The 20,878-nt window shown below is 37.1% G+C and overlaps 1 protein-coding gene across 1 annotated transcript; it reads right to left on the bottom strand.

Annotated features, from left to right (window-relative positions):
* Positions 1-1,814: 1,814 nt before the first annotated feature.
* RPAP3 (RNA polymerase II associated protein 3) lies at positions 1,815-20,871 on the bottom strand. Its single transcript, XM_054277571.1, has 17 exons — positions 20,817-20,871; positions 18,830-18,988; positions 18,103-18,243; positions 17,562-17,684; positions 16,219-16,346; positions 15,579-15,700; positions 15,181-15,251; positions 14,124-14,255; positions 12,617-12,744; positions 10,865-10,986; positions 9,368-9,438; positions 9,089-9,205; positions 7,161-7,372; positions 5,856-6,051; positions 5,173-5,270; positions 3,672-3,772; positions 1,815-2,607 (listed from the first exon to the last, which is right to left on the bottom strand). The coding sequence occupies exons 2-17, from the start codon at positions 18,983-18,985 to the stop codon at positions 2,516-2,518; spliced, it is 2,010 nt and encodes a 669-aa protein (XP_054133546.1). The 5' UTR covers positions 18,986-18,988; positions 20,817-20,871; the 3' UTR covers positions 1,815-2,515.
* Between the last annotated feature and the right edge of the window lie 7 nt (positions 20,872-20,878).

A 20,878-nucleotide genomic window follows, 5' to 3' on the forward strand; every position in this document is an offset into this window, starting at 1 on the left:
ACCAGAAGACAATATCCAATTTTAAAACTTATCTTGATAAACTAAAAAGTTATCTAGAAAAACATAATTTAATACTGGTAAGTAAAAGAATTATTCAAAACTCAAGCCTGAATCCATCACTACAGCAAACACGATCTCATATTTTTGACACCACAAGTGCTCTAACACAGCAAAGGACTATGAAGTATTTCACATTTTAACTGCTTCACACTATTTATGTAACCCTTTTTTTCTCCAACACGACAGGGCTATAGCCACTGTAGAGTGTGTTGGATTAAAAAAGAAAAAAAAAAAGAAAATAAAAAATCCACTTCTCTCCCCAGAAAGGTTTGTTTACATGCTTCACATCTGTGAATCCTCTCCATGTTCTACCAAACCCTACCAATTCAGAAACTTGGCAGTCTTTTAACAACTTAAAAGGGAAAAACAGTGCCATCTCCTGGAGCAGGTGGAGCTGACAGTTCCCTGAATACCAGCACTCGGCTCGCCATATTGCACTGTTTTCTATGCCTGAAAAGTAACTTCAGGTGTTGCATCTAAAAATGAAAGAAAAACCCTACAGTAGCATATCATCCGCAAGATTAATCTTGGCGGTCTAAATTCAACAGCAAGGTTGAGACGTGAGTAGACATGAGGTCTACTCATCCACCTCACTATGTTCTACATGATTGGAAAACTTCATCAGCCCTCCTCAACATGCATGCACAAATCCTGAACAGGAATCTGTAAAAATAGCAGTTTGGACAAAACCCAACAATGACAGCTTATTTTCTTTAAGAGCACAGCACAGTGAGGTTATAGGTGACTCTTGGCTTAGAGTTTCAAATCCTTCTGCCATGATCTTGCTTTTACTTTTGAAGGTCCCTATGCCAATCACCAGTTTTCATACAACAGCCTTTGAGGCAGTACCAAATGGTTTATTAGTATAATGTAGTCAAGCAAACACCTCTGCTCTACGCTGAACACCTTGCAACAGTCCATAGGAAGATATACCTGTATCTACAAATCAGGTAACTACTCCAACCCCTATCATTTACTAATTACAGCAGTATCACCAATACCTTATCCAAAGTGCTTTACAATAAGGGGAATAAATAGCCCATTGTCAATAACTTGGGACACACCCAGCAGTGACAATTCTCACTGCAGGGAGCCTTCCATTCCCCCAGTAGCACTGTCTACTCCAGTGCTCACTCAGGTCCACAGCTAATCTGAAGCTACCTTAGGGGTCCAGCACTAATGTCATTCCTGTCAATTGCTACCAGGCCTGAGGATGCAGCTCAGTTTGTTTGATTTTTTTTAAAACTAGATTATATGTGACTTACGACATAACATAGCTGCAAATGCTTTAAAATTATTTTTGTAATACTGACTGCATAGAAGACAACATTTACACCTTTTCCTACTAATTCATGTTGCGAGTTTGACATCTTTTTGAATGCTATAGCTATTTAATCATTTCTCTGAAAAAAGCACAACTACCAAACCAAAACTTTCAGAAAAACATCAGCACAGCACAAGGGCTGAATCAGGATGAAAGCAAACTGGCAGGACATTAGCATGTGCAGGATGGAAGAGGCAGCAGATAAGCTTACACCACCACTTGGTGAGTGTATACTTGGTACAGTATACTTGACAAGTGCTGTTATTTCCTTCTGGTCATGTGAGCAGTAATTTATCATGCCTCATGCTCAATCTTATCTAAGAATTTCAGGCTTTTGCTGCCTTCTACTGTTGGGGTATTTTGCTTAGCCTCCCGAGTGATCTTAAGGGGTTTACCCACTCAGGAACAACTGACCCACAAGGATTAAGTTTCACCAGATTGTTTTAAAAGTACTCTTGAAAGAAGACAGAAAGTGTTTTCCTTTAAACTTTTTGTTTAATTCTACAGTATCTGTCTTCCTTCTATTCTGCAATTACAGTTGAGGTTCACAGGAATAGCTTCAGAGGTTCTCAGCTACCACAATCCTTAAACTTCACTTTTAGATAAATTCAAGTAAAAATTCTGGAATTTTCTTGCCATCATACTTCAGATTCACTTTGCACAGCAGAAATTCTGATGTGACGGATCTTTACAGAAGAGTGATTTAGGCATCTTAAAAAAAACCCTTAAAAATATAACATCTTCAACATTCAGTTTATTTTCTAAAGTAAAAATCCCATGCATAATTCTAATATACATCATTTGATAAACAAAGACATGTTTATAAATATCTTTTTCCTTTTAATAAAGATCTCTATCTACAGTCCAGATCCTGAATGGCAATCTGCCCAACTGTTTTTCAGGCAAACAGATTCCACTGAAGAAAATGTAGATCCATATTGTTTCAGGTACTGGAAAACAAGTATACTTCAGAACTAAATAATGATCTCTTCAGGCACTTGCCATTTGGCTAACCCAAGCTTAAGAGTTTCATTATTTATAAAAAGCAACAAAATTGCAGTCTTTACAGCCTTCTTAGCTAATTTCTGTATGAAAAAGGTGCAAAACTAAACATTTACATCAGCAATCTTGCTAAGAGAAAATGCCGTATTTCTTCTCCAATTCTTCAACAGAAGCATCTTTTAATCCCATGTGGTTCACGTGATTGAATAATACCTGTGTAACTGAAAAAGAAAATCCCAGCATGAATCTTATTTTTGTAACTCACATTCTTTAAGTAAGTTAATCCAATTCTTTCCTTGGTGAAAGTAAGGGGCATATAGATTATACAGTTGAAATACAAATACATTTTTTAACTACTGGGAGGATGAACACAAGTAGCAAAGCAAAACTCTCACTTTGTTTCAATGCCCAAGAGCTGCCTAGCAACACTTCCTTACACAGGTGTATAATACAGGCAAGAAGGCAAGAGAGAGCTTTTAGTTTCTTTACTAACTTGACACTATGCCACTACATGCAGAAGACAAACATTAATGCCAATGGCAGATAAAGCTTACATCAGGAAAAGGCATGAATGCCATTCATAAGAGGCACTGCACCTTCAGTAAGTAATTTTATTTTAAGGAGATTCATATTTCAAAAATTTTTAAGTATAGTAGATAGTGAATTTAAATTTACATACACCCAGAGAAATGTTTTTCTTCTAAGAGTCTCTATTACATAATCTGTCTGGTGCACTAAATAAAGAAAAAGTTTGAGACAAAACCCACTTTTAGAAACCATGAATTCAAGCCAATGTCAACACAAATTGCAAACTAACATGACTGATGCCTCCAGAACAGGACAGACAACTAGGCTGAGTGGTTTAGAGACTCTGTTCTCATTCTTTTGCCAACAGAAAAGTCAGGATTTGCCAAGAAATAGTCGTAAATTGTGGAAACTGTATAATCTGGATACCTTGGATCTCAGATGTAGGATTTCATACAAATTCATAAATTTGTAACATTACCAGCTACAAACTGACAAGATGGCAAAGCTTATTTTATCAGAATAAAATGCAGTGGTATTACTGATTAAAATAAGAGGATTTAGCTGTAGTTTTCTAGTCTAAACAATAAATAGAGTCAAAGGATTAAGAAAAATTATATGACATTCATATTAACTTCTAAAACAATCAAAAACTAGACAACTAAAATCATCATAACATAGAATAAACAAGAGTAACGCTAAGTTTTACATATTTTTGCCAGATTCTACAGTATCACAAAGGCACTACCAAATTACTTACTTTTTTTTTCTGAACCTGACATAAACATTACTGCCATATCAAATCTTTTTAATTCAGAGAGCCTCTGGAGGATTTCAAGGATGAGTGATGGCTTCTCTTTCCTGAAGAAGATTATTAAAAATATAAAAATAACCACTGGTGATTAGAAATATTCAGTAGCTGCAAGCAATATTGAAGAATTCAGGAACAAGAAATTAAAGGACAAATAAAATTCCCCTTTCATATTCACTATCTTTGTCTTTCCACTTGTCCATTCAAAGCAAAAAGTCAATATCCAGAAACCTTTATGTAAGTATTGTTGTTCTACTGAGCAAGAGTGAAGAAATGCAAAAACCTAAACTGATGCAATTTGGCTGCTGGTCATGAACAGAATACCTACTACATGGTTTAAAGCTTACACCTGGCCATAACATCACTATTTTTATATGTATCAGGTAGTGTGAAAGGAAACAGCACCTGTGGCCGTAGGAAGCTCATTGAAAAGCTGAGCCAAGTACAGCTGCCTTAACTTCCATCCATACAGAAAATTCCTAGATTGTGTTTATTTCACATTTTTTTGGTCAACAGTAAACAGGCACTGCCTTTGTTACAAATACTAACAAATAGTATCTTTCTTTTATAATTTTACATTTCATTTGGAGGGAGACAGGACTCTTACCTAACAGCAAACAATTTCAGCTTCCTAGCCTTTTTATGTTGTATCACCAAATGCAGGACTGTATGTCTAAAACAGCATTTTTCACCCATTTGATGGATATTTTACTTTTTAAGGAAACCAAGGGAAAGGCAAACACTGATTTATGCTTGCTTATCTCCATAAAACAGCACCGAAAAACATCAAGTGTGTGCTTCTCAGGCAGTGTAATTCAGAAAAGCAGTACTGTGCCTCTGACAGACAAAATGAACTTTAGGACTCAAATGGTAGCAGGGATAGAAATTTCAAAAATAACTTGTCAGGTCCTGTCTTATCAGAACCTCAGTCTCCAATACACATTTGCTACAGGCAACTGTAAAATGCTAGCAGATAATTAAGTCTGAATGCATCACAGTAAGTGTGGCATAAAACCAAAACCCTCTGATTTTCTCAGCTTTAGAAAGTTAAAATAGAGGACAATGGGCAATTCTATGTGCTCCCAGAATACACACACAATCATATGAACAAAAGTTATTTCATACAAATTAATGCAAGTTTCTGGTGCTCTTTAGCAAAGCACAATTCAACAACACTCAGTAAAAGTATTTTTTTCACTTCTTTTCTACCTGCTTTTTCATTATGAGTTTAACTTCTTAAGAAGCATCTACTAAGTAATTCCAATTATTTCACTAATTATGCTCATGTAATGCTGTGTGCTGGAAAGAATTTTGTAAGCCCGAGGTTGGGCCTAGAGAGAAAATAAACTCCCAAACACAAAACAAGAAAACAACCTCTCTCCACCACAAAACCACCAAACCTTTCAAAACAGCAATAAGCAATGTAAAACAAAGGAGGAGTTAAACTTACTCAATATAGAAGTCATGTAGAATTTTCAGGATCTGGTTAAACAAGTCTGGATCTAAGGACTTCTGAAACAGCTTTGCATAAAGCGAGGGCTCTATTTGCTATAGAAAAATTTTACAAGTTTATTTTAGACAAAAAAATACAACTGAGTCATTTTTAGAAGGTCATGGACAATCGTGAAGTGCATGAAAGCAAAAAAATCAAATCACAGAATTTAACATGAAACAACTATTTTTGATTGTTTGCTTGGGTTTTTTTACTAATAGTAATTTCTAACTTAAAAAAATGTTAAGTGATTTTGTTTTTCAAAATATATGTGAGTAAAAGTACACATTAAGCAGATTGCTGTTTCAAGCATTTGATCAGTTTAAAAATGTTGCTATGTCTAATTATCCTAGAAGCAGTCATTAGAAAATTATAATTTAATAGTTATTAATGTAAAGTCTTTAAAGAAAGGCCTATATTTGAAAAAAATGCAGAGACTGTACTTAAAGCAAATAAAAAGGCACAAGAAAAACTCAAATGTGCATCAGATTGCTTATTGTTATGTGAAGACAATTAAGTAAAGGGATTATTGTATACTTGAGGCACTCTAAACATATCTATCCCTTCCACCTAAAGGTGAGGTTTCTTCAACTGATGTTGAAGAAATTGTCCAAACACTGTTGATACTCTATGTTTCATACCTTCAGGTACAAGTACATGTTTTCAGGGCAGTCTTTCAACTTTCTGAAGTCAGATTCAAGCTGGAAAGAATTTGTAGGAATGGGAGGAACTGGAGAAGCAGACATAAATGACCTTCTGATTTCTTTTTCTCTCTGTTGGCTTGCAGGAGAAGATGGATGCAATGTTGATGAAATTCCTTTCACATTTACAGGCAGCCTGCAAAGGTATTTTGAAACATACAATCACATCAACTTTTAAGGAAATTCTACAGTGAGACCTAATTGGAGATCTCTCTATTCAATAAAAGCTAAAATACTGAAAACTTTTTAGAAAAGATTGTGTTTTAGTTTAAGCAGATATTTTAAAATTCCTTTTCTTCACCTTTTCTAAAAAAACCCACATCTGCAAATACTTAAATTTAATCAGCCTCTCTCTACTTTTTTTCTGGAAATAATTGCATTTTATAGTAGGTTACTCCCATATATACCTGCCAAAAACAAAAAAAATCATATTTTCTGTAATTTCATAATGCAAAGCAGTAACAATGTCAAATGGATAAACTAGTTTCAACACTGATAGCAGCAGATCTATTTTTTGTCCTATAATTTCTCATTTAAGTCCACTGATTTTTTAGAAATTAAGAAATGGCTTAACTGGAAATAGTTTTCTTCAGCTCTTCACAGTAAATCCATCTAACTGAGCTAGAAAAGGTGTGTGGGGCCAGTGCTTCTCACAGAAGTTCTTTGATAAGGATTCTTTGTATCAAATGCAGTGGACAATGAATTCTCAGACTGAGCAAGGATAAAGCTTCTGTACTTCAGCCTAGTTTCAGCAAGACAGACTTCAGTTTGCCTAACTAACAGTGTGACCTAGAAACTGAGCACATCTGAAGCTACCACCTGCCTCAGCAGAGGAAAGGGTGCTCACACTCATCTGCTCCCCTTCTCTCATGTAACTGGGGTACAAAGAATGCTTGAACTCTGTTCAAAATATCTTCTAAAAACAACAAATAAAAGTTGTAAAAACAGATAGGGAAGATGGAGTGTCCAAGCAAGAAAGAGTACAGCATGCAGATGAATGCTTTTTATATTTGCAATATAATTCTGAGTTTTCCACCTGACACTAAATGGACCATATTTGTCTGAATCACTGAGTGGTCAACAAGGCAAACGTGCAAGAAACACCCATTTCTTTCAACACTGCTTTTCCAATTCAGATTCTCCAAAGTATCTTCAAAACCTCACCACATGTAGACACCTGGAAATTAAGATTATATTTAAGCTACACTCACCTTTTAAAAAGAGGATCAGAATTATTATACTTACTGTGATAGTGATGTATCACTGATTTCTTCTATTTTCAAGTGCTTTGCTTTTGGAATATCAACTGTAGTCAACAGATCATCCTGATCTAGAGCTTCTGTTGCTTCAACACTCACTGAATTCCTCCAGTTATTGACTAAAGTAGTGCTGAGCAAGTCACCATCTGATGCATCATCATCATCAACTTCTTCAATCTCTATTCTTCGCAATGGCTTCTAAACAGACCACAGAGCTCATGTCACGTGTGGACTCAACACAAGTGTTTAAACAGACTCCAGACACAGCTGTGTGTAACTTAAAATAATTGTATGTTAACCAGTTACCTCTGCAGTGGTGCACAGAGAAGACAATTTGCATAAAGGTAAATGGCAAAACCAGGAAACCATAAAAATCTATATGAAGCCTGATATGATAATTTTATTGCTTTACCCTCATAAACCAGTGTATCCTTATGGATCTCCATATGCAGTCTGTTTTCCCAGTAATAATTGAAAATTTATTCTTTTTCACACTAAGGTTGAATAGGCAAGATCTATCATATACTTTGTCCCATTACATGGTACAGCTTTGTAATTTAGCAAAACAAAAAATATCCAACACCACAGGCCCACAACTTCAAATTTTCATATAATAAATATTTGTAACTCAACCCTGCTGACTGACCAAATAATATACATCCCAAGGTAATTAATTCCACCATGTGCTAAAATGCTTCATGATCCCCATTATTTTTGACCATCACCTAGCACCACCATCACAGGTCTTAGAAAAAAAGCTCTCATCGCTTCTTACTTTCGAACTTCATTCCTGAACATGAACATACTATGTACTGCTCTAGAAATACTGATGCAAATGCACATGCTTAAACACACTCAACAATTTAGACTTCTAGAAAATGGCAGCAATAAAAGCACAGATGTTTCATCTATACTTATTCTACCTTAACAAAATAACAAGAGGAATACAACCAACCTAGCGTCTTCATTTAATTTAGCAGCCAAAGTGAACACTTTATAAATATAACTGTCTGTAGTATTTCAGCTACTTCATTTAGGTTTAAAGAAATAATGTTTCTAGTTATAGAGAGGACATAATACTCCTCTCTCCCAAAAGATCAAAATAATCACACGCTTTCTATTAAAACTATCCATCTGAATTACATTACTTATGAGGGCAAACAAAGGTTTTCAAATAGAATGAGTGCATACACATAACCAAGTACAAGCACTCTTTGTATTTACACAACTCATTGCTGAATGTATAAAGATTAAATGTACTAAAAGAGGAAGCCTAATACATAAAGAAACCTGGTATTACATTTTTTCATCTATAACTCATTCATCTGACTATAACCACTGATAATTCATTGTCCAAATACATTGCTTTTTGAAAACCAATATCCAGCTGTCCTGCAGTTTACATGGATGAAAATGCATGCCCAAAGCTCTCTGGAAAGCAGCCCTAGGTGACAGCAGCATATGGCACAAGGAGGCAACTTGTTTTATAACCACTATGGCTGCTGTAAAAACTGTAAACAGCAGTAGAAATGAAGGAAAGTTTACCCAGAGGTTCTCAACTTTCTCTCATTTACTCTCAACTGCAATATGACCTATGGGCACAAACCAGGGTTTGGGGCTGCCTGCCTATTCCACATTATAAATGTATGCATATGCCATGTTTGCTGAGGGTGGTACTGCAGGCTGAATGCTTACCCCACCACTGCTGTGAACACCAGCATTTCCATGCCTGTATATATTCTTGAAACATATCAAAAGAGCAAATGTATGTATTTTTGGACAAAAGCACAAATTTATGTATTTGGCACAGGGAAGGCTATCTATCAGGGGTTAGTCTACAATACAGAAAGCAGATTTTAATGCCAAACTCTACTTTTCCCACCATTATAGAAAGCAATTCATGTAACAACTTACTGTTGATTTAATCTGTAATGGATTATCTATCATTTTCACTATATTTTTGATTTCCGCTTCTTTTATCAATATTGCAGGATATTCTTGGTGAGTCTGCTGCTCTTTCTCAGCTAATTCCTGAAAAAAATGCCAAGTCGTCCAAAAGATCAGGTGTTTCATGAGTAAATACAAGATATGTTAAAAATAATGTAATAAAGAATAAAAACCTTATACTACTATAGCCTTACAAAAAACTCCTAAACAAACAAAACCCAACTATATCCAAATAAGCATACATACATTTCTTATTTTTGTGAGTTCGTTTATTGCTTGTTTATTTCCAGGCTCCAGCTTCAGAACAGCTTCAAAATCTGAGTGAAAAACAAGACAGAATCTGTAGATATTTCAAGGTACAATGTACACATGGTAGGTTTTTAACCTTCTATTTTCCTTTCATAGGTCTAAAAACAATTAAAAGCAGGTAAGTGGTAGAATGGCCAGGGCTGGAAGGGACCAGCCACCAGTGGGTCACATGGTCCAACCTCCTCGCTCAAGCAGGGCCATCCTGGAGTGCAATGCACAGGATGGCATTCAGACAGTTCTTGAATATCTCCACTGAGGGAGACTCCACAACCTCTCAGGGCAATCTGCTCCAGTGCTTGATCACCTGCACAGTAAGAATTTCTTTCTCATATTCAGGTAGAACTCCCTATGCATCAGTTTCTGCCTGTTGCCTCTTGTCCTATTGCTTGGAACCACTGAGCAGAGCTGGGCTCCATCCTTTTGCCACCTTCCCTTCAGATACTGATAGACATTGGTGAGGTCAGCCCTCAGTCATCTCTTCCTGAGGCTGAACAGGCACAGCTCCCTCAGCCTTTCCTCATAAGAGAGATGCTCCATTCCCCTGATCATCTTTGTCACCCTCTGTGGGACCCACTCCAGGAGCTCCATGTCTCTCTTGCCCTGAGGAGCCCAGAACTGGGCACAGCACTCCAGATGTGCCTCAGCAGGGCTGAGTGGAGGGGCAGGATCACCTCCCTGGACCTGCTGGCAGCGCTCTTCCTAAGGCAGCCCAGGATTCCATTGGCCTTCTGGCCACAGGAGCACTGCTGGCTCATGGACACCTTGTTGTCCACCAGGTCCTTCTCCCAGCAGGTCATCCTCAGTCTGTGATGGTGCAGGGGGACCCTACATTTGCCTTTTGGATTTCTGAAGGTACCTCTCTGGCCATCTCTCCAATCTCTCAAGGTCCTTCTGGAAGCCTCACAGCACTCTGGGGTATCAGCTGCTCCTCCAAGCTTTGTATCATCACTTAACTGGCTGAGGAGGCATCTGCCCCTTCATCAAGTCACCGATGAACAAGTTAAACCACAATGGGCTCAGTATTGAACCTTGAGAGACACCACTAGAGACAGGCCTCCAACTAGACCCTGTGTCACTGATTAAGACACTCCAGGATCTGCTGTTCAGTCAGTTCTCAATCTACTTCACAGTCCCCTTATAAGTATTCCTAATGCCTATATAATTTCCTACTTCTAAATGAACTTTCCAAACTATTTCTTACCACTTATCATAAGCAGCAACAGCTGTAATTTCACACAAAAGGTGTGAAAAATGTCTTCCCATTATGTGGGCACCAACACAAGAGTTTTTACACATTTTCGGTGAAATTCAAGAGAAACTGCTTCATTCTTAACTTCTGCACTGACAATCTCAGTAAGTTAGCATAAAAAAAGAGTAGGATGTGCTTATACCTAGTCTCTTACCTACCATATTTAGGCTAATTCAAAATCATACCTTGAATAGCTTCCTTTAGCTTCCCAAGAGCAACTCTGGCAGCTCCTCTTCTGGCAAAAGCTTTAGAATAGGAAGCATCTAAGCGCAGAGCTTGTGTGCAGTCATCTTCTGCCTCTTTGTACCTCAGCAAAAGTGTAGCACAAAATTAATAATCAGTTTCAAGAGGCAGTTTCAATTGAGATGATGGAACTGCCCAAACCAATTAAAATATAAAGGTAGATCTTCATTACCTACGTACATAAGCATATCACTGAGCTAAAATGTGAATTAAAAAACCTCGCACAAAATATGGTTTCTCAGCCCCTTGAGATTTAAGCTGTATCTTTTGGTATCTCAAAACAGAGTGCTGACTCTTTTTAGTATTACAAAAATTCACATCCTCTATAAAGAAAAAAAAAACACATTAAAGCTTGTCAGAGCAGAGTCCACTTTAAAAATTCAACAACAGCCTTAAAATCCAAGTTAGTACCATGGATTTGTACTTCTGAAAACCAGAAATACCATTACAAACAAAGAAAATGTACCAGAGAGGAGAAGCAAGTATGCATGAGAATAAATTTTTCTACATTTGGAATTCTGTGACTTGTCCTTAACTATTTCAGAATGAGAACTCAAAATATCCTTGCATTAATGTCATTTGCTTCATTGTAAGATTAAATTTCCTCATCCCATTTATATTGTTACATTAGATCATGATTCCACTACGTGCTTAATAAAATATTTTCATTCATCCCTCTTCTCCATGTTCAAACTATCATTAAAGTTATGCAAATTAATTTTTATTTGCTGTTCTCATCAGCACTAGCGGTTTGTAAGAATAGCAAGGGGCTTTTGTTGCATTTTGTATTTGGTCCTCTTTGAAATGTAAAGACTCATGATACAGGATTCATCACAGGGAAACAATTTTCTTGCTTGGTCATTCAATTAAAGTATTGCTTCCTCTGAATCTCACAGAAGATTACTTGCATTCTGATGTCCTTTAAATTACAAGTGTTGTGTCAGAAATACTATCCATGCAACTCATCTTATCCTAATTTGAAATCAATCTACTGTCTCTAAAGATACTCAGTTGTGTCATGTTAAAACAGATGACCAACATCATCCTCTGCTCTTCGTGCTACCAGCTTACATGTTTTAAATTACCACACCATCACAGAGTCAAAGTTCACACCTAAAAACTGGCTGTATGGAACTTATCTAATTTGCTGGAAAGTATGAATTTCCATACAGTTTCTGGGTTATTTGGATAAAGCTTAACTACAAATAAACAAGCAACACACACATGCCTCTATCAGTGAAGTTAAAAATACCATTTTAAAATGTAAAAATTTCCAGAAAAAGCTGTCATTCATTCCCTCCAAAGTCAGAAGTTATAATTCACTTCTTTTTACAGAGCAATGTTTAGTAGTGGACTGGGTTTCATAGTCAAACACAAAGCTTTGGACAGTTCCTTCCAGAAAGGTGAATATCTGGATTTTGCACACATAAAAGAATGAAAATCCAACTTCAGAAACCATTATTTCACACTGGTGCTATTTTATTCTCTCAGAACCTGCTTCCTACAAATTGCATTTTGAGATCACACATACAGATTTGTTCCCTCTCCTTTACTGCTTTCAATTTGATTTATTCCATACTGAATTCTAAAAAAAATGAGAAGGAGTGACAATAATTCAACTTGAGTGAAAATCTGCTGGATCATTATTCCTCGTGATCTAAAACAAACAATACTGCATGTGCAATTCCACTTACTTCTCAATCTTTAAGTAGGCCATGGCTCTGTTAGCTGGCAGCAGTGCATTGGTGCCATCTGCTGTGATACCGCGGGTGTAACATTCTATTGCAGCCTCATACTTTCCTTCTTTGAAATAACCGTTACCCTGGAATATTTAGGTCCGAACAAAAAAAAAACAGCATTGTAAAAATTCAGTGCAATTAACTTTTTGTTATCCTTTTTTGCAGAGAGTGACAACATTATGAAGATGAATTGCAAAGAACATCCACATCGGGGCAGACAGTTACAGCGTATTTCTTCCTAAGTTTTTGTGTTCTGCTTCCAAACTATCTTAATACTTTCTAATACTTCAAGGATAAAAAAAAAAAATCTTTGCTACATGCATAGTTCAAACGCAGACTTGTACATCTACAACTTATTTAGCTTTATGCTTGATGTGCAGGATAACCTACCCTGTACCTCATGAATTTAAACACAAGCTGAACATTTACAATTCCCCTTTCAAGATGATTTTATGATTTCACAAATTCATATTTATCCTGCTCCATAAAACTTATACTCAAATATTACTTGTCCAAATATTGTTGGTTTCTAATCAATGCTCCATACAAGAAAATTACATTCCTTTTTTGTTTGTTTCTGGGGAACTAACATTACCTTTTGCTTCTCAATACTGATTTGAAGCTGCACATCTTTGCTACTACCCTACTGACTGACAAAAAACCAGAAAGGCCACAGTTCAGACTTTATCCATGTCACCAGGAACAAGCCTGCAGTGAGTCAGTTCTGCTGCCGATGAACTATTGCATTGGACTGAAATTTCTCTTCTGAGACCTAGTCAAACTCTTGCTCCTTAATGCATACTTTCATTCTTATCTGATTACTTCTCAAAACCAGTATAGCAAACCTGAATAATGATAACAAGTTAGGAGTTACATAGCCAGGTAAGTGAGCAGAAAAATTATGGTTCAGTTGGTAATGCTAATTATTTATTGAAAGAGTGGTGACAGGGAGAAATCAATAAACCAACTGTGAGTCAAGACTATGCATCCAGAGATACATTTTCATTGTCATTGTTGCCTGCACCCCCAAAGTCCTTTTTATAACTACTATTCATCATGTAATCAGAGGTCTAAAAACAAGAAATAGGCCACAACTCCCCTTGGACAAGAAGCATCAAGACACTTATAATAATGGAGAAATGGAATCTTTGTAAAGTGCAGTTTAAGTTCTACTTGTCTTACGGTGTATTTGAAATTTCACATATACAATCTGGGCTGTAAAAGCTACCTTTTATAAGTATTCCTCTAGACAAATCCAAACAGAGCTCACTGTCCCACTCACCTTCCTAGAGGCAAAATGGGAAACACCTGAAGTAACATCAAGGACATTCCATGTATAAAGTTCAAGGTGGTGCCAGGTTTAATTTATACATTTGCATAACTAAAAGCAGCATAACTAACAGTACAACAGCACCTTTTTCTTTGCTAGGTCTCTCCTGTTCCACCAGAACCTGTGACATACCAGATCTTTTTCTGCAATTGCCTTCTGCTTGAGCTGCTGGTCTTCAATGCGCTGCTTCTCTTCATCTGTTAATCCTGTTCTGACTGCATCCTCAAACTCTTTCTGTTCTGAATTTTCTTTCAATGACAGAGCCTGTAAAAACATAATTTTCCCCTTCAGTAAGTATTTTCCCACTTAAACATTTTCAGAACATAAATTACAATAATTTCTAAACTTTTAGGATAAGAAAATCTGCCAAGCTTTTTAACAGAAGTGCCTGTGTTGTAAATTAAATACAAATTGAAGAGACAATTTAAAAACAATTTGTTTCTTGAAAAGGTATTTCTTTGAGGGACTGCAAGTCACAATAATGCTTGGTAAATTAGAAGTATGTAACTTCTGAAGCACAGCATGAAATGACTCATGGAACCTTTCTATACGTCCAATTCATGTATCATTTATTTCTTCAATTACTGGAGACTTTGCATCTTCATTCTGAAAATAAATTTTTCAAGCACTGTCAAAAACACAGTTGAAGAGGCATAAGCAAATTCATACAGAAGTGACAGGTGAGTTAATAGCTCCAAAAGTCATAATAATTAACATTCTCCCTGTCGTGATAAGAATCTAACTTGCACTAGGAGTATTTTGTTCTGTTCTTAGAACAACTTTCTGGTTTGGTTGACCACAGCAATCAGTGGACTACAAGCAGGCTAGCAATGCAGTTTTATGGCCAAGAGAACATGGAAGTTCTCTCATGTGCTGTGCTTCCTTATACCAAAATACTAACCAATCAACCCACTCACCAAAACCCAACCAACAACAACAAGTCCAAAAAGACACCAGATGGTGCACACATGCAGTCTTAATCTGGGATCCAATATTACACTGATATTTGCATATGTGTGAGTTTCTCCAAAAGAAACTCCATTAAAGATTTTGAGCTCGGTGAACTTCAGATGCCAGAAAAAGCATCTTTATTGAGAATTTACTGAATCGGTTCTTGTTATAAAAATTGACACAGATATAAATGGAACAGGGTGTATTAATTTATGTTAGAATCTATTAATCTTTTTACCTGATCAATTTTCTTCAGTTCATTTTTTGCTTCAAAATTGTTGGCATCCAGCTCCAAAACTTTTTCATAATCTATCAGAAGACCAGAAAAATATGTTTCAGGTAGGAAGCACAGACCAGTAAGCAGAGCATTCTTTTGAGATATACCTTTTTTGTAATTACCCAAGAAGCCTGAGATATTTCAAGTAATACATCATTCTAGAACAGTTAAAGCTGAATTATTCAACAACTACTAACATCTACCGCTATAATTTGGACTTGCTACTTGAATTTTACCTTGCCAGAAGAATATGCAACATGGTATTTCTTTGTTTACAGGAAATGAAAATTAAATTCCTACACTAAAGAAGAAGATCACACAAGTTTGTATGCATCTTAAGATTTTTAAAAAAGACCCACCTTCTTTAGCACCTTGAAGATTCTTCAAAGCAAAGCGAGCGGCCCCTCTTCTGGCATAAGCCTTTACGTAATTTTTATCTAAAGCAAGTGCTAAATTGCAGTCAGATTCCGCAACAGAAAACCTATCAAAAAAACGAATGAGTAGTTTGGACACAAATTTTCAGCAGTTCATCTTACTCTGAGGCTCACCAGGTTCTTGGTAACATGGGAATCTTACATGCTTCAGAAGGGGCACAAACCAAGTACTTACACGTTTCTTGATTCCGAATACATTAAAACAAGAAAGGAAAAGAGCAGAAAGAATAACTAACTCCCCTTTCGTCACCCAAAACAAATCAAAGCCTTAGAAACAGAGCTCACTGAATGTGAAAGGCAATTTAACTTTCTCTTCCTCTTTTTTCTTGAAGTCTTACACTGTTAACACAGAAGATGGTGAACTGCTGGTGTGCAAGCCAAGGAAAAATTGATGAGGGAGACTAGCAGATTGCTTCTCCCGGTGATTCCTATTTTACTTTGAAACTGGAAGGCAGGTTGCAACAACACAGCATGATGCATAAATCACGAATTAAAACTAGACCAAAAATCTGAAGGTAGTGTTTCAAGTACAAAAATAGCACAGATTTAACAATGCAAGGCTTACTTTTTCATTCTATAAAAAGCTGATGCTCTGTTTGTGGGCAATACTGGATTGTATGGATCAGAATGCATCCCTCTAGTATAGCATTTTATAGCTTCATCAAAGTTTCCTTGTTTGAAGTATTTATTACCCTGTGAATAGAAAAGAACAAGTTTTTCAGCATTTTTCAGAATTTTCAGCAAGTTATTGTATATTGGCAGCTACAATGCTAATTAAAACCCCTAAAAATACAAAGTATTCTAGAAATGCTTAAATATTTTTGTTCAACATTCCTCATAAAATACTGCTTTACTATGAAATATGCTAACACATTCTAAGTGCACCATATTAAATATTTTCATTATATATTCTCTAACAGAGGTCTATAAAGTATTCATTTTCAGTATCTCTAGGTCATTTCCAGAAATGTGTAACAAGCATATACATAGCTACTTAAATTACCAAATGAGGTTTTTTTAAGTTTTCAGTAACTAGGTTTGGCATCTTTGCATTCCAAGCCAACATTTTCATTTCTGCCTCCTCTGGGACACAACTTTTACCTCACACACATCCTCAACGACCTCACTGCAGCCAAGATAATAATGGCCAAAGATACCTCAGCTTCTCAGTGTAGACTGCACGTGAAGGAATTCCCACAGCAGCAGGAATACAACATAAATATCACCCATGCAGACAATTTAAAATAAACAGAAAAACAACCCACCCTACAAAAACCCAAACCAAAGCCAGAACTACTGAAGTCAATATTGACTGGCAGATGGGTTAGGTGTTTGCTTACAAACAGAGAAGCTTATCAAACACACAGAAGCTGCTACACAATTTAGCCTCCTTCTTATGGCAACAAAGCCTGAGACAGATCTCTTTCTATATCCTACTCTATTACGCAAAACTGAAGCAGTATGAACTTTCCATTATTAAAGCAACGAAGTTCATCCACCATTCCCAGATGTACTGGCCTCACAAAGGGAGTATTTTTAAGTTCTTGCAGATTTAGTTTGGGGCATTCAGATGTTGTGTTCAGGTAAAAACCAGTTTGCTCTATATAGCAATTCTATACAGCCATTCAACTTCTCAAAGCAAAACATCACCAATACATTTGTCATCACAGACATACATTAATTAGAATCTGCCAAGCTTGCTGCTACCAACAATGAGAAGGAATAGAACTGCAGTGAGAATTTTCTATTTTGGAATAATGGGCAGGGAAGCAGACAAAAAGACTTCCAAATAGGCAATTCTTTCACCAGATGTGTGGTCTCAGCAGATGATCTTTTAAAAGAAAATTGCAAATACTCCTATACCTAAATTTCTTCTTTACCAATAATAAACATCTACAATTCTATAACCTTTTCCTTCTCTGCAAGAGCCTTTTCAGCATCTACGTGAATTCCATCTTCTTCGGAGTCTGATTCTGGAGATACAGAATCATGAGTACTATCTTCTTTATCAAGTTCTTCAAGTATTTTATCCTGGAATCAGAAACAAAAAATCAAGATGTTGTCTTCATTATAATTTAACAGTGCAAAATAATACAAGTAAGATTTTATTAATGTGTCCTCCAATACTGACAGTTGTGCTTAGTCTTATATTCTACTAGAATTATGACCTTTTAATAGGCTTATTGTTAAAACAGGCTTTTTTTTCCCCTTAAACTAAAATTCAATCTGCTAGATAAAAGCACAGTCAATAAAAAAATCAAGTATTTATGAATATTCCAAATACTAAACTTGCAATCTTTTTGGGTGAAAACTACCCTATGTTCATACAGTACCCAGCACAGTAAGATACTGACTAGTGGACTGATTCTCAGCACTGGAACAAAATCTTATTTAACACAGAATCAACTGGGGACAAGACTCTGGCAACAAAGCAAATCTTAAGACTCACCACATCAAGTTTTCCCCATGCTTCATAATCGTAAGACTTGATCTTGTTTTTCTTGTTTTCCTCAGAGGTTATCTTTGAAGGGACTTTATTTTTGCTTTTCTTCTTTTTCTTAAAAGCCTTGTTTCGAATTGGTGGCAAATTCTAAACAGAATTAAGTAACTTATTATAAAACAGGTGTGTGGAAATCACTTGCACTGAAGAATCTACAACACCTGTATCTAGACAGAATATGTATCTAGTGGCTAGTTTTATTTTAGAAATCCATCCAGCAAGCTGTTCTCATGAGCTCTACAAAACCACTAAGAACTACAAGCATAAATCTTTAAAGACTTAATAGTAAATATTACATGTATGATATAAAACCCAGTTTTAGAAGACAACTGTCTTCAGAGTATCACTAAAGAATCACTTCAATATACTACATGTCAGCAGTAAATTACCAATACTGATGCTGCAAACAGAAATATTCTCATAGATCTACCCAGAACTGATAAAAAGTTTACTGGCCTCATCACCTTCAGGTGCTACTGGCCCACAGCTCTGTTGGTGGTGCAGTTTACAGAGAAATCTGTAGTTTACTTCAAGTGAAGAACACACAGATTACTCTATGCCTTCTATTCAGATATTTTAAGTAAAAAAATGTAATTTTGCTAATGCAAAACATAATTATTATAAACATTATCACAGTATGAATAGCTGAGTTGACACAGGTCTTGCGTTTTCTTACCTCTTCTGGGACCCCACTCTGTTTCCTGAGTTCAGAATCCACTTCCTTAATATCTTTTTCCCAGCTCTCCAATTCTCTCATAAAATCCTGCAGCTCTTCAGCATTTTGCTTCACTTGCAGCTGCAGCTCTATGGCTTTACTTGGTGCACTCATCATAACCTGCCAAAATTCAAGGAAAAAAGCCTTCTAAAAAGAAGTTGGAAGTATGTAGTGAAGGAAGAATACTTCAACATTAACAAGTCTGACTTACATGCCAGTCAGACCTCCCAACAGCATAGTAGGAAAATTAAACATTAAGAGACTAAGGAGGAAACACAGTTTAAATGTCTTTGAAAAAATGAAGGGAAGTCATATTATTCAGATAAAACAAACTATATAATGACAAACAGCAATTCACGTTTTCCTAACTAAATATAAGGTAAAGCACCCAACAAGTGAATGGTAATCCTGAAACTGCAAGCAAGTCCCTACAACACTGTTTAATAATTATTAACACTTGATTGTCTTCATAGATTTTGTTGTCTTAAGTGAAAGAAGTTTTATCCCAAAAACATCAAGTCACAATTAAAAAGTAACCTTAAAAATTTTGGTTACAATTCAGAAAAAAAAGAAACCCCATATGGGTACAGTTCATAGCACAAAAATCAGAAAGGATGAGGTAAACATGTTTTGAAAACAATCATGATTAAGTAACTCATGATAAGCTAAATACAAACTTAGACAAAGAGTTATGAATGGTTGCTAACTAACCTCTTGATGGCGAGCTTCAGGATCTGTTACAAGCCTCATGGACATATAAATAAGCTATTTGTAGAGATACTACACATAAAACTTTTAAGGAAGAAAAAGATCTAGGCTATTTGACATGCTTTATTTAACGTTATTTTTCACACCTGTGCAATAAACTAGTAGCACAACAATATAAAAATTTATGAGCCAGACAAAGCTAATGATTTCTGTGGTACAATGTGCCATCCATAATTACAGACAAGGGTCTCAAAAGAGATGGAAAAACCCACTGCATAATTACTAGTGAACTAATGCTACCAAAGCAGAAATATTTTTACATGCTCAGGAATAAGCAGCTGAGTAGATGCCCTGCTGCAGCAGTTTGTTTCTCCCTAGCTCAGGCACAGGTGGTGACATAATTATCCTCAACAATGCATTAGGTCTATTTGAAACAAAACAGAAATCAATTTTCATTGAAGCCAAAATTACATAGCTTTCATCACGTTTTCAGTCAAGCAGCTTACTATGTTTTCATCCACCTACAACTGTTGTCCCATGCCGAACTACCACTGTAATATTCAGTTTGTAATTTCGTGCAACTTGGGCAGGGGACACATCAAATATTCCATACAGGTTAGCATTTCTAGGCAGACACAACAAGATACTTAAAAATATGCAAAAAAATACCTTGTAATCTATTGACCTTTTCTTTTTCCTAAGTCTGACTAAAACAATATTCTCACGCAGGCGAAAACCGAACACGACGTCTGGCAGTTTATTCTCTGCCACTCTAAAGCATCCTGCTAAAGTGCATAAAGTCAAATTGCTCCGTTACCAACTGGCCGCACACAACTTAGCGACGCCTTTAATCCACGCACAGAGAGCAGCCTCTGCGCCGCAGCCCTTAAACCCTTCAGGGCACTTTTATTCAACTCTCAACTGAGAGCTGAGCCCTCCCAACGCCCGAAGACGGCTGCTCCCAGCGGCTCCCCTGGAGCGGCCGCAGCACGGGCCGGCCCTGGGGCGGGTCCCGAGGCCGCACCGCAGGAGGCCCCGAGGCAGAGCAGCCCCTGCGAGCCCCAGCACCGCCCGCAAGTGCAAGCGAGGCCTTGACTCCATCAGGCTGTACTCCCCACGCCTCGCCTGGCCTCCCCGCGCGGCCAAGCCGCCCGTGGCCCACAGGGGCGGGGATGCGGCTGCGGCACGGCGCCTCCCGAGCACCGCACGCCGCGCTCACCCCGTCCCGCCCCGGCCTCACCTGCGCCGCGCCGCGGCTCCTCCCGCGCTGCCCGGCCCGCTCCCGGCCTGCCGCGCGGCCCG

This window comes from Melozone crissalis, unplaced genomic scaffold, assembly GCF_028551555.1.
Source record: "Melozone crissalis strain CALT ecotype California unplaced genomic scaffold, PUWL_Pcris_2 ptg000004l_1, whole genome shotgun sequence".
NCBI lineage: Eukaryota > Metazoa > Chordata > Aves > Passeriformes > Passerellidae > Melozone > Melozone crissalis.

Bases quoted from the DNA above. Each gene is read 5' to 3' on its own strand.
- RPAP3 (XM_054277571.1), bottom strand. From the start codon at position 18,985: ATGATGAGTGCACCAAGTAAAGCCATAGAGCTGCAGCTGCAAGTGAAG. The intron at 16,347-17,561 runs GTTATAGAATTG...TTCTATTCACAG, and splicing joins CTCTTGCAGAGAAGGAAAAG to GGTAATAAATACTTCAAACA. The intron at 15,701-16,218 runs GTAAGCCTTGCA...TTTTTTTGATAG, and splicing joins GCTTTTTATAGAATGAAAAA to GTTTTCTGTTGCGGAATCTG.